We start from the raw sequence: 14432 nt of genomic DNA, 5'->3' as shown, positions 1-14432 counted from the left end.
TCGCAGCGCAGATGGCTCGCCTTTCTTCCTTACTCTTGGTAGAATTTGATTCTGTCAGCTTAAGTTGCATTATTTGTGTGGTGAAAGTGAGAAGAAATTGTCTTTTTCTGTTTGGACAGTATCTCCAGCTGTGGTTTTCAGATGCCTAATGGTTATTTTATCTCGCTTGTGTTTGACATCACCATTGCCAAGCCAGCTTACAATTTTAGATCTAAGTGGTGGAAAAATCTAATAGAACAAGTTTGTTCTTTGGGGAACGTGAAATATAGCTACCTAAGGCTATGAACGGTACGAATACAGTTAGTTATTACCTTGCTCCAGCTTTCTCTTCTCACTTCTGCTCAGAAATAAACAATTTTTCTTCACTTTCAAGGCCATTTACAATTTAGCCTCTTATCTCCCCATTCCGATCAGCGTGATTCAAGCATATTTTTGCTCACTTCTTAGATTTCATCATAAGAATCTTTCTGCTTTCTCATACCATCTTCAAGGCATCAGCAGGTTATTTTTCCAATCCCATTGAAACCTTCCTTTCATAATGATGCATGTCAAAAAGTCATCAGAGGTTAGGCTGATGATGGTCTAAGGCAGCTGTTTATCAAGCTGATCAATATTGTCACATGTTTATGTTTTATTATCCATTTTCCTGTATGCATGTGTGAGATCTTGTTTTATGCTTAGATTGCAGGCTCCTTGGGTTCAAAAGGTACTTTTCACTCTGCACATGTACACTACTTAGCACAGAATGGTTCTGGCCCATTGTAGAAATACCAAGCATGATACAAGTAAAAGTAAAGCATCTAATGCAAACCAGCAAGAATCAGGATAGATAATTATTATTCTTACTGTATTAGAATTATCTGTGCTATTTGTATTACTCATTTTCATATGTAAGTAACTTGAAATTCTGCTTTTTGAAGTACATTTAAAGCTTAGGCAGAATATCAAGTCTGTAATCCCAAAGTGGTAGAAAATCCAGGGGAATTTCAATAGGATTTAGATTTACACATCAGTTGTTAAGGAACTACAGAAGAGCGTGGTAACTGCAAAGATTTCTTCTGTTTGTGACATACACCAAGATACCTCTTGCAGTTAGGCAGTTTGAGTAGTGCCAGAGGTGTTTTAAAGCACAGACTAAAACAGCAGAGAAAATGAAGTACCTTAAAAATACACAGTATATGCAGACTAATGACATGCTTTTCAATTTGTGATGATCCCAAATACAGGATATAGTCTTGGACAAACATCCAAGACAAAGCGAATTGAGAGAAAAATATTACTGGAAATACCCTGTGCCAATGATACTGCAATTTACAATGTCTGTAACTCCATTTTGCTTTAAAATTTATAATAATATTTCTGCAAGGCAGTGAAACTCAGATCAGTGGAGGATAGGCAGGATTTGATAGCAGTGTTTCTGTGATTCAAATAACCTTCAGAGAGGCCTGGAAGGAAGATAACACAAACTGACCTTTCTCTGTTAACTGAAAATAAAGGAGAAAAAGTAGATTCGAGTCATGTTTGTTTCAGTGAGTTGCAAATGGTGCTTGTGCTCTGCTGCCCCTGAGTAGAAACACTGATTTGACTTGCTAACACATGGTTTTGTTCCGGATTTAAGTACAGCCTGTTCAGAAGTGACATGTGTTGTACTGAATTTCAGCTGCCAGTCTCAGGGCCCAGGCACACCAGACTGTCCTGTGATAATAATATCCTCTCTGGGACTTGTACTTTGCCACGTTAACCTACGAAGGCCTGAAAGACAAGCCGTTAGCTTTTGCATGTGGTACAGCAGCGTGCTGTGCAGGCTGCTATTAGATGAGAGTCACTGTACTGTGCCACATCATATTCTTGCAAGGCTGCCATGTTTCTCGCAGGGTTACTTCATTAGCAATTGTTAAAGGTCCTGGAATCCCACATGCCCCTATTTCCTGATTTAACACTTCAATTATTATTGAAGTAGTTCAGGGATTTCTGAGTTTGGGAGACTTCTGTGAAAACAAGTTAGTGACACTCATTCTCTTGGCTTCTGGTTCCAAGTCAGCTGCTTATATGCTCAGAATTTATTTAGTGAGTTACTGCTAAAAGCTTTTTAGGAGACTCTGCATATGCTGTCATGTGGCATGTTCTTCCTCAGACCCACAGTAGGGTCATTGGGTTTTCAAATGACTTGTGTAAAGCTATCTTTGAAGTTAATTACTAAGTAAAGCTATGCAAGGTGATATGTGAGTCTTCCGTTCAAAACATGTTCAGTTCAGCAAATCCAAGGTATGATTCCAGCTGCTGTGTGGGTCCTTAAGGAAAACTGCTCCAGATAAGCTTCTGGAGGCCCTAGTGCCTACTGACCTAGGGCAGGCCCCTAATACGTCTGCCCTGTGACATGGATGCTATGGTCCCAAGACCAAAATCACAGTCATTTTTCCCAGAAAAAGAGATCAGAACACTTCTGGGAGGACAGATGGGCTTCTGGTTAGGCTGTCCATGAGGAACCAGAAACTGTGTGCCCTGTTACATAGCCAGTGCATGCCGCAGGTTCTTGAGACAAGAATAATGACACTTGCCAAACTGTTCAAACTGTAGCTTGGAGGTGACGAGAATAAATTACTTGGGGATGTTTTCAGCTATGATCTTAGAGCCATAGAACGACAATGTATGATACATAATATGCAAAATCTTGTTTCTGAAGAATACAAGAAGGGATCTGCCCATTATCCATATGGTGAATTCAGCCCATTGGCATGGCTCAGGATAAGGTTCTCAACCTTTTATTTTAACGATTAGGCTTTTCAGCCTTTAGCTGTGTTTTCTGTTGAGGGTCCAATAATCTTGATTAATGTCTTTCCATAACATGCAGCTCCAGGCTAAATCCTTAGAGGGTATATCTTACAGTGTATATCACAAAGGAAAATAGCACGGAAGATTTGTCAATCTAATTAGACTTCCACTGTCAGCTAAGAAAATAAAATTGTCTCACCCTTGGTCTTGCCTAGGTACTTTCTTTTACACTCATAGATCATAATTGGGGAGGGAAAGAAATTGGCCTTTAGTTTAGTTTTCGCTTCTTATAAGTCACTAGTGACATTTTCATCCCAAGACTGCAAAGCTCTAATGAAAAAAGAGCTTTTGATGAGTCTCTTCTTTAAGGACTGACTTCATTGGCCCGTTAGTACTGCTGCAAATTATGCAGTCTGGCTCTCATCCCTCCTTTTCTGCTTCTTCCTCAACTATTTTTTCTTAAAGAGACCAAAGCCCCCAGTCTGTACCATCTTTCAGAGTGGAATCCTTTCTCCTGCACTACAGTCCTGTTGAGTGAGATGGTAAAGTTGAATTGCTGCAACTTATTGAAATATTTGCTTGATTTTAGGTGACCAAAAAGCACTCTTTTCTGTAATAAAAGGATTAGAAGCTGTAATAACAGCTGTAGTAAACCGATACCTGCCTTCTTCAGGCAGGCATACATTTCCTGGAAAGTACCCTTAATAACACCAGTATGTACTTTTTTTTTCAGGACACAGTACCCCTTTGTGTATTTAGACATGTTATTTGCCCTGACAAAAAGGATTTTTGCAAGTCACATGGCAGATTATTTTCAAAATCTGATTAATGCAGTACTCGGGAACTGAAGCTACTACAGTTGTCTATACATTTGATCACAAGCTGAATGAAAGAATAGTGCAACTGTGGGTTCTAGGATGGTTGTGCAGTGACAATATGTGATGAAGAGATCCAACACTGCAAAAACAACTGCTTAGTGGACTAGAATCAATGGTTATAGCTCAAATATAGTTGGAGAACTGGCTCACATTTTGTTACAGCATATCTGCTCTGCTTGCTATTTATATACTTCAGGGAAATGCCTAGAAGCTGCAGATATTACCAAAACACTTCCAGATCATATAGTTCCATTTTAATTGTTTGGGGTTTTTTACAAGACTGGCTGAGAGATGAGAATGTACCTCTTACCTTTCCTAGCTCATATTTGAGTGAACGTGCAGAAATTAGAAACACATCCATGAGGTTGTGACAGACCCGCTTTCTGAAACTGTATAATTAATGCCTTGGGTTTTCTGTAGAATGATGGTGTTGTTAACTAGCAGAAACGGAAGGATTTTTGCTAGTTTCTTTTTCATCTGTGGGGTGAGTTGTCACTGATTTGCACGATATGTTTGTCATGGTACAGCTCTTAAAAGTAGCGATTAGAAAGACAGGCTATACAACCACCAATCCTTTCTCTCCTCCCTTAAATGGCATATGAGTAGGTGGGATATTGTTCATTTTGATGGCAAAATTACTTCTATTATATTCTGAAAGATAAGAATTTGTTTCCACAAAATTTCAACTACAAAAGTAAAGCCAAAGGGGCGAGGAATTGGATTTCAGTTCTCTTGGTATTGCATGGGGTGCAAATGCTCCTCTTTTTCTTTCTTGTAGTGTGTTTTTTGAGAAAATTTTGTCTGTTGGTTTTTGACCCTTATAATGACTCATGAAGGGACCATCTTCCCTAATAACTGCTTAGAGAGTTTTCCACTGGTGTTGTATTGCCTATTTTACTGTGTCTCAGATCGAGTGTGCTGAGGAAATTGATTTGTGAGTAAGGACACATTCAGTGAATACCAGTAGCTTATTAGGAGGCATGAACCAGAGTAGGAAATTTTGGAGATGCTGTAATGGCCAAATGTGTGAAAGTGGGTAGAGAAAGGATGAATACTGAGATGCAGACAAGGAACTAAGATCCAGAGGATGAGATACATCTATCTCATAGAGATATGGGAAGGAAACAGTAGGATTTAAAGGAGAGTGACATGGCTAGAGGTGGTAGGCTGGTGGTTCTAGCAACTTCACTTTGGATAGACAAAGGTTTGGAGAAGAGAGGAACATTGTACCCTTACAGCTTAGTAACCACTCTTCTACTGTTTAATCTTTGCTTTGTTCCACACTCCGTCTTCCCCAGGAATAAAAGGAAGTCTTTATTTATTTTTTTTTTCCCAAGCTGGCAGGTACTCAGTTGAGTGGACTGCTTGGCAGTGAGATCTGAGGACCCATGGCTTCTTCCATAGCAGTTCAAAGTCAGGCAGAGCTGGACTCTCACACACTTGTACTCAGATCATCTAAAAAGCACCTCTTCCTCTCTCTTGCAACAGCTCTTTTCAAATAACTGTTTTGGAGCAGGAAAACTCAGTGTAGAAAGAGTCAGGTCTGGTAAGGAGAAAAAAACTGCTATATGTTGTGTTCTTCCAACAGCCGTGTCCAAGCCGTACACAGAGATTTGCACAAATAGCTTGAATTTAACTTGGTCATAATGTCCTTTTTTTTTCCCTGAAAGATGACCTCCAATGAAAGTACAAGGACATGAATGATTTTAATCTGTGGTAACAATGGAGAACCAGTCCTGGCTGACTCCAGCAGCATAAATATACAAAATGACAGATTATCCTGCTGCCTCCCTCCCTGCTGCCTGAGCACACACATACACACCCAGTAGCACACTGCAAAATTCAAATTGGTCTTTATCTTTTATCTGTTGCCCCAGTGATTAATGCTGCTCTTGCTGGGAGACTAATCGAACGAGGGGAAATACGGAGAAAGAAATATGTATTTCTTAGACTATCGTTATCAGTGTTATTATTATTCCTTTAATATATTTTCCTCCTGTTAGAAGAACTTAATGTTCTGACACAGCAGGAAGCGAGAGGTGAGAGCAGATTTGATGGCAAGAAGATGAATGGGGCAGGCCACAGCAAGCGGAACATAGGCATTTTGCAGAAGGATTTTTCAGAAGGAGGTGAGCTGCCAAACTGCTTTGGGGTTGCAGCATTTTAGCAGGAAAACCAAGAGCCTGTAGCAGGCTGAATACAGGTCCTGAACCAGGAGCTACTCTTTTCTAAGCTCTACTCAATTCACTCAGCACCTGTCAACAGACGTCCTCTCTAAATAGTTCTTTACTTTCCCTGTGTAGTAAAATAAGGATACACTGGTCCTTGGTCTGTCTCACAGCCAAGTTTACAGGCACTGTTCTGGTAGTATGGGTAATACTTTGTAAATTCCCTCAGGTGTTGTATTCCCTTTACCTCCTGCCTGGTCCTTGGCCTAGGTCTTTCATAGTGGTACTATGACCCTGTAGTTCCAGTTTGATCTTACAGATGTGTACAGCGTAGAGCAGAAAATTTACTTTGTGCTGTGGTAAAAACAGAAATATGCTTTGGATGGTTATGACTTAGATTTAAGTAGGAGTCCTGTGTTATGAGTGAGTAGTAATGGGTTCCAATTGCCTTTTTTCCTCAGGATCTTAAGAAAAAAGACTTAAAGATATGGTAATTAAGAGGTCACACCTTATTTTGTTTTCTCTTTGAGAACAAGAATACAGAAAGGAGTACCTGTAATAAAGGAATAGACTTGTTTGGGAATATAGGTCATGTTGCCTCTCTCCTTATTTCAGCGTTCTGGCTATTTTAACAAGTGTGACTACTCATTTTCCTAAATATACTCTTGTTGTGGTTAGATAGTGATGGACATCAAAAAAGAAATGAGACAGAAATAGAAAGAGGAGCAATGACACCTATACTGTAGAAGCATTTTTTTGTAGGATCAGTATCCCCTGGGCTTTCTGTTTTATTACTTTTTGCTGTGGGTATATTGGCATAATGTCTTCTTCCTTCACCAGGTAGGCTCAAGACTTGCAAATATGTTTAGAGTCCAAATCTTATCCATAACTATCTTAGCTCCCAGTTGATTACATTTGGACAGCAGTTAAACCTGTTCCCTGCTAGATCAATGCTGTGTGTTTGTATCAACACTTATATTACCATGTGGGTCTCTAGTGCCCAGATTTGTTTCATTTTTACAGACCTATCCTAATTAGAGATGTTAGTAGACAAGTAAACTAAAACTGATTCTGTACACCTGTTTCATGTATCTCCTCCACTCACATTAGTGCCATATATGCCTTCCAGTTTATAGGTACTACTTAAGTTGTCCTCTCACTGCCTAATGCATTGCCGTTTAGCCTGTCATACTTTAGACTTGCATGATGAACTGAAGTTGTTCTTAAGCTTGTGAGCAATGGTTGTTCAGGGGACCATGCTGTCACCTGCTTTTCTCATCTTGACATTTAGCAATTAGTGAGAAGGAAATTTAGAAATGTAGATATGCTAGGCAGGTCGGATTATACAGCCTACTCCTCTGGATTCTGTGAAGGTATTCAGCTTTAGCAGCAGGATATATGCAGCAGAGCTTATGGTCTTCCTACAGGGCCAGGAGGGCAGCTGGCCCTGCTCTGTAACAGAGCTGTGTGCAGGCGCTGGGAATCAGCCATCTTCTAGGATTTCCAGCCGCTAGACATAAGTAAGAGTACCAGGGTGGAAAGGAAAGATAGATGGGAAGAAGGAGGAGGATTGTGAGTTGTGTACATGCCTCAGAAAGAAGTACTGCAGTGGGAGCCTCTCCTGTAGAAGACTTCTTCCACCCCACATCTGACTAATTGTGAGGTATTGTTGCATGCCTGAAGATGAATGATTCTTTGGTGCTCAGATGGCTGATTACACGTTGTCTGTCTGTTTATGGACTGAAGCACAGCAGAGAAATTTCTGCTTGCTTGGCTGTAGCATTTGTTGCCCTGGCAAGAAGCCAGAGCCACTTACAATCTGCTCTGAAAAGGCTTGGTGTCTCTCTGCCTGCTTCTCAGCTAATGTCTGAGGCTTGCAAGTTGTTTGTTTTGTCCTTTCTTAACCGAAGCCATGGGACTAGTGTTAGCTTCCGCTCCATGTGATTCCTGGAGGGAAGGGAGGGAGGAAGTTGGCAAGAACTGGGAAGGATGGCAAGAGCCTGGCTGTGGATTGCTAAGGACCAGGATCTGCAGTGTTCACTTTGGCCTTAGGAAAGCCTGCAGCAATTGAAGTGAGTTGCAGCCCTGCAGTCTGCACCTTGGTCTTTTTATGATGGTTTGTTGTACAGTTCCAGCTAGATCCCTGGATCAGATTCTGAGTCTGAATTGCCCTCTCACTTCTGCAAGGCCAGATTTTCTTTGGTGGGACTTGGGAAGCTCTTCTCCTGCAACTCTTGGCAGGGATTTTTGCTCTCCTGCTTACTACTGTAGTGGTGAACCCTAGGCATCAAAGGCAGCCAGAGAATTAGAAAGTTAAATGGCATCAGGGCTTCTGCTAGCATGGGAGGAATAAGGTGAAAGGAGGTAAAGGTCATCACCTTCCCTGAGAGAGCTGTAGATTGAATAGGGAAGAGGGTGTAAATAACAGTTTACAACACCACGTGTCGTTCTAGAGGCAGAGAGAGGTAATGGCACAGGCTGGCTGTCCCTCTGCTTCTGTGAGACTTGGTCACTTCGAATTTACTGTCTGTTTTTCTTCTGTTCAACCCTGATTTAATGACAACAGTAGCTGGAGGTCAGGAGCATTTGGGTATTTTATTTTTTTTTAACTTTTTTCTGTTGTTTGCTGTTCTTCCCTTGCTTTTTTGTCCTTCTAAAGCTGAGAGGCAAGTTCTGTGCTGACAGTGGAAGATGATGGTGGTTAGGCAGTGTTGTACCCCATTTCTTCCAATTGGGCATTACAGAGAAGACAAGAGGAGTGATTACTGTTGTCCATGGGTACAGCTAAGCTCAATCTGGCAAGTTGCATTTGCAGTACCTGTCACATGTATTGCCTGAGCATCTGAGAGCTTTTCAGCTTAGGAGCCCATCCACCTGCAACGATCCATAAATTCAGGATAAGGATATGGGGAGAAACTCAAAACACCTATGTACTTTACCTGGTAATCAGAAATCCACTTGTTAATTACATCTTCTTGAGCCAGAAATCCTCTCCTCCTGTAAGTATATTTTATTTATATAACTGATACCTTTTACCATAGAACTGTATGGAGGTTTAAATTAAGGCTGCATCATAACTTCATCATGTTGCAAGTCAGGGCATTATTCAGCAGTCTTGTGCAAATTCATCCATAGAACACAAAGACTTTAAAAAAAAAATTAAAAAATCAGTCCATACCCTTACCATTTCCTCTTTCCTTATGCTGTCCAGGAAGACATTTAAAAAAAAAAAAAAAAATAAAAAAAAAATTAAAAAAAAAAAAGATGGTAATTTCTGAAAAAGGGGAGGGCTGATTTTTCATTTTGCGAAAGTAAAATTGAATTAGTATCTTGTTTTGTTTAAATTTTTTTTAGCATTCATAGTTTAATTTTTCAATTTTACTTGCATGGAAGTGTGGGCCTGGAAAATAAAATTTTCTGACTTTTTTGACGTGTGCAGATAAAAATGATAGTAAAAACTATAATATGAATTTTGGTTTCAAAATTGTCAAATATATCAGATGGTGAATGGCCATACTCACTGTTCCTAGAAGCAAATTTTCTTTATTGAAAACCTTCATGTAAGAAAATCTGGTGACAAGTTCTAAAAACTATAGCATAATAGAAAAGAGGCTGTGTTTATGAAAATGGCTGTTCTTTCTGAAAACTCTAAGCAATGCTATAACAGAAAATTCACATGAGTGTAGTAGAGTGTGCTCATAAGCACTTGTTACTAGAAGTTGTACAGGTAGCCTTGAAGCGATATGGAGAAGTTAAATGTGGACTGTCCTATGACTCTGGTACAGTGTCTGTAGTGGGACTGTGTTTTTTCTGATCACTGCTTGTAGTGATTGTTCATTTAACCGGATCATGTTGTTCCAGGTGCCGTTTCTGCTCTATTTTAATGCATCTGGCGTGATTTTCATTTGCACAGAACAGTGAAATTTGGGCTGCATCAGGAAGCCAATTTTAACTTGATTGACCTTCTTTGGCATCAGACTGTATGCAGGAGTTCAGTCCTTCCTGATTCTGGACACAGAATTTTCTTTCCTACTTGTGTATAATTTGGGGAAACTCATAATTCAGTTGATGCCTTTGACATAGTGACAGATAGAGGGAGTTGTCTAAAGCGATTCCTTCAGCTGTGATTCTTTGTTCTGTAGCAAGGAAAATGCATGGGTTTCAGATCCCCTTAACTGAAGGGTTCAGTCTCTAGGATAGACCGCATGGCACCTGCTGGAGCACACTGTATGCATGCTAACAGTAATGAAAACAGGTGTTAACAAAATTTCTTTCTGAAGCACCTCACAAACTGTATTAGGGATTGTTTTTCTCCTCACAGATACACAGCTAATTGAAGGTTAGCACCTAATTATTGTTTAATAATGCATCGCTAAACCAGCAGTATTTTGGGATGGAAACTAAAGATGCTTTCAATATTGTCATGAAGCAAGACGCAAAAACAGCCAGAAGCAGGATATGATTAACCAACTTGTCATTGCATCAGGACACCCCTAAATCAGATATTTCAAGAAACCGTTGTTGAATAGTGAAATGATCTCAGTAAGACTATTACCTCAACAATGGCCCCTTCTGACATGCAAAATCATGTGCACTAATTAAAGAGAATTCTCTACATCTGCATTTCATGGCTGTACTTTGTGTATCTTGTTAACATGTGCAAGCAATTCTCATCCACAGAGACAGTAGGTGGTTTTGTTTTTTTCCTTGTTTTTTTCTGTCAAGGAAGGACAGGTAGGTCTGGACAACAGGGAAGCAGTGTCCAAACTAGGTCTAAATTAACCCAGTATAGGCAGAGGAAAACATTCTGCCTATTAGCTTGGCACATTGCTTATTGAGCAGGGAATAGTATCTCAGATAACTTGGTTCGCATCCAACCCTGTATTAGCATGGTTGTTATGAGGTTATACTGCAGCTGTCTTCAGAGGTAGCTGGAGTTCTAATTGGCATAAGTGAACAGACAGTGCAAGTGGCCAACTTCAGTGGCAGAATCAGAGACAGCAAAGCCTCATTGTGCGGGACTCGAAGACTTTCCAAACTGAATTTTGCCATTTAGTAGGTCATAATTCACATATCTCTGATCACCCCTTTAAGCTGCCTCCTGGCAGAGCTGGCAGATCAGGACATACACTTGTGCCTGAACTGCTTCAGGTCACAGCCTGTGCTGCAGTGCCAACCCCTTTAGATGAGCAGGTTACACTGTGCACTGGTTTCTGAAACGGAGCTATGGAGGAATGGACACACGGTCATCTTCATTGCCCTTGCTGCAGGGGCAATAACCTCTGGCTGATGGATTAGGAGGACATCTGGGGATGCTAACATCTTCAACCACTGCCGCAAGAGTAAAAAACTATGTCAGTCAGAGGTTTTTATTATAAACAAGGCTATTTCTTAATATGGCAAGGCTTTTCAATGCCCTTCAATTCTTTATTGAAGTTTTTGGCATTACATTCTGTAGTGCCAAATGGAGATACGTATCCCAAGCTTTCAATGAGATACAGTACTTGCTTCAGCAGAATATCGTTTTTCTCTAGGTGTAGTCAACTAATAACTTATTTCTGGAACTGCTATTCTTTTTGTGACAGTTCTGCCACTTTGAAGTCCTTCTTGAACCAGTGAAAGATTTTCGTTACTTGTCAAGGATTTTCATTAAAATGATCTTTGGCTTTGACCTCTTACACTGAGATCTCACATCCAATGTTGGCATCCCATGAGAATGGTTTATTCATTGCTCCTTCTGTACCAGGATAAAATCTTACGGCTTCTGAGGAATTTCTTTCTCTTTAAAAAAGAGAAGTGAGCCTAATTATTTCCCTGCCCAGGAGTGCAATGTTTCTTATTAAAATACACCTTGAGAGGCACACCTGCATGGTCCTCTCACTAAAGCTGAGATGCTTGCTGTGCTGTTCAAGGCTTCTGTAAAAAAAAGATGAGCTCACATGTGCTTTCCAGGCTTTACTGTGTCATCTTTAGCTGCAGACCTGGAAAACAAATCAAAGAAAAACCATTCATGTCAAACTCTTGATTTTTTTTTTTTTTTTTTTTTCCTAAATTAAAAAAGGCTTTCTGAGATGTGGAGCACTTTGGAACGACCTCCGCTGTGCTTTCTGAAGCTGCTCTGCTGTGGAGCATTTATGTGCTGTCAGTGGCAGCTGTCTCCCCCCAAAGAATTCACACTAACGTTGTTAGACTGCCAGGGCTCTGACTTAACTTTTTCTGTCTTGGCTTGCTGTCTTTTGTTTTTGTTTTTTACTCCCCTTTGTTGCCATTACATCACATAACAACACACTGTCTTTCTCCTTTCTTATGCAGATCTCTTAACTTTCCACAACTCCCCACTGCTTCTTCAGTGCTTGCACCTTTTGTTTATTGTAATGTCAGCTGAGTAGAAACCTTATCAGCTGATATAAACTCACTCAAATGGAATTCTTTTCTGAGGCCCCAAAAATGCTAGGGGCCCTATAATGTCCCTGCTCCCTTTGAACAGGGTCCGCCCTTCCCATTTCCAGCAGATTTGCAAAGTGTAAAGAGGATGAAGCTCTTCCCTGGGAAAGTGGGAGGCATCTTACTTTCAGGGCTTAGTCTTAATTTGATCGACAGGTTTAGCAGACAGTGGCTGAGACCATGAAATGGACAGGAGATTTCAGAGGATGCTGTTACCTGTCCAGTGCATCTGCTTATGGATTTTGAATGTGTGTGCTGTGTTTCTCTTGAATTCGGTCCCTGGACGTTGATTCCCAGAGCGTGAGGATTGACTGCCTTACAGAATTATCCTGGCTAAGGTTCTTGTTTATGAAAACACCTAATACTCCCAGGATGTTTGTTACTCAATTAGACATGGTGAAAACTTAAGGTAGATATAAATTAAAATAACCTGTCTTCTTTCAAACCAAAAATTAAACAAAACTGATGTGAACTAGAAATATGTGTGTACAAGAGAAGTAATGAGAATGAATGAGGCAACAAGCTTCTAATCTGATTATTACTTTATACGAGACTTCCTTCTTTTCTTTTTGTGCATTCTCCTTTGAGGGGCTTGTGACTATGTTCAGCCACCTCATGGTGATCTAAGAATTACATTGTATGGGCTACCCAGTGCAGCCTGAGGGGTGGGGGTTTTTTGTCAGTGAAACAGGGCTTCCATTTCACTCTTGAAATAAAGTCAGTCCATCAGGGATTCTTTGACTGCTGCAGAAATGGTTAGCTATGATAATCTGAGATTATAAGAATCATGAGTATTCACTTTGTTGCCTGCCACTTGCTAGTGAGGCTTCCTTTCTGCTGAGGAAAGTGGTTTTTTATGCAGGCAGACTGTGGTCTGACACTTGCAGCTTGGGTGGGAAACCGCCAAATTCATTCTGGGTTACTGATACTCAGAGGGCTTTTTTGCAACTTTATTTGTATTGTATATTTCCAGAGCAAAACCAGTATTCTGATCTCCAGAATTGCTTGAGATCACTCTTATTATCAGACGAAGTAAGAAGGAAAACAAGAGTCATGGGTTTAAACTTTCTTAACATTAACTTAGAAAAGGAGTCGTAAAAAGAGAAGTATAACAGTAAAATGTAATTGTGAGTTGTATTTAAGAATACGCATGTTTCTAGACTCATTCACGATTTTAGCTGGTTGGGGGACTTGGCGACTATCTGCCTCCGAAGCCATCTAGCACTGAGGCCATCCTTTCTCTGAGTATTTCTCTTGTCCTTTATGCATGCTGAAATGGCTTTCCTACCTGACTGTATTTTCAATGCATCTTGGGCTGCCATTCAAAGGTAGCAGGTGCTGCAGGCCTTCCCCTTCTTGGGGGCTTTCCTGGGATAACAATCCTATTACATTCTTTACTTGGCACATACCTTCCAGATAGACAAAATGTTTTCCAGTCTGTGCAAGGTTTTGCTAACTCGTAATGAGAAGCATTCACTGTAATATATGCACAGTTTTACTTCGCTTTGAGTTCCTTCTCAAGCTCACATGTAATACTAGAAGTACACCGAGCTTAGTGCTTCCACTTTTATTCCTTCCTGTGCTGTTTGTCAGCTTTGGGCAACATATTGTCATACGTGTCACTGCTGACATGGTTTTACATTAAGGATAGACATCTACAGACCTGCAAAGTGGGACTGTTGTGATGCTGAACTTTAGCAACAGAAAAGTTAGCTGGATAGTCATAGCTAGTACTTAAAATCCTCTTTATAGCTGATGGAAAGAGATAGATGTCTCTAGAGGGAGATCATCCTATCCTGAAATAGATATCTAACTTAGGAGGAATTAACTGCCCCCTGGAGATCTCTATGACTGTAAAAGGAATGTGGAAAACTAACCTAAGAGTGGGCATTTGATGTCTGGGTGAGACATTTCAGTGTTATGATCCTGTGTCTATATAAATAAAAACATTTTCTTTTTTTTTTTTTTTTTTTTTTTTTTTGCATTACCTTTCCTCTCACTTTTCTTATTTCCTCTCTGGTAAGAGCTAGGATGGGAAGGTATTAGCAATAGAAATTTTTTTTTTAAAAAAAGTTTGACTATTCATGCTAAAGCATCCTTTCAAACTAGCTGGATTATACAGGCTCTTCGTAGCTAGTTTTGCCTTTTTGAGTGAGAGAGGCTTAGGAAT

The 14432-nt window shown here is 40.2% G+C and overlaps 1 protein-coding gene across 12 annotated transcripts in view; it reads left to right on the top strand.

Moving 5' to 3' along the window:
- The window catches only part of NRXN3 (neurexin 3), a 969254-nt gene that overhangs the window by 868089 nt on the left and 86733 nt on the right, over positions 1 to 14432 (top strand). For 6 of the 12 annotated variants that reach the window (XM_086462626.1, XM_086462625.1, XM_086462627.1 and 3 more), the window contains one exon: positions 1624 to 1626. The exons of the other annotated variants lie outside the window; for them this stretch is intronic. In XM_086462626.1, coding sequence (XP_086318752.1) covers positions 1624 to 1626 — 3 coding nt within the window. The remainder of the gene's footprint in view (positions 1 to 1623; positions 1627 to 14432) is intronic. 12 annotated transcript variants of the gene reach the window in all.

Source organism: Leptosomus discolor, chromosome 3 (assembly GCF_034619465.1).
Source record: "Leptosomus discolor isolate bLepDis1 chromosome 3, bLepDis1.hap2, whole genome shotgun sequence".
In the NCBI taxonomy this organism is placed as follows: domain Eukaryota; kingdom Metazoa; phylum Chordata; class Aves; order Leptosomiformes; family Leptosomidae; genus Leptosomus; species Leptosomus discolor.
This window is presented reverse-complemented; position numbering and strand designations above follow the sequence as displayed.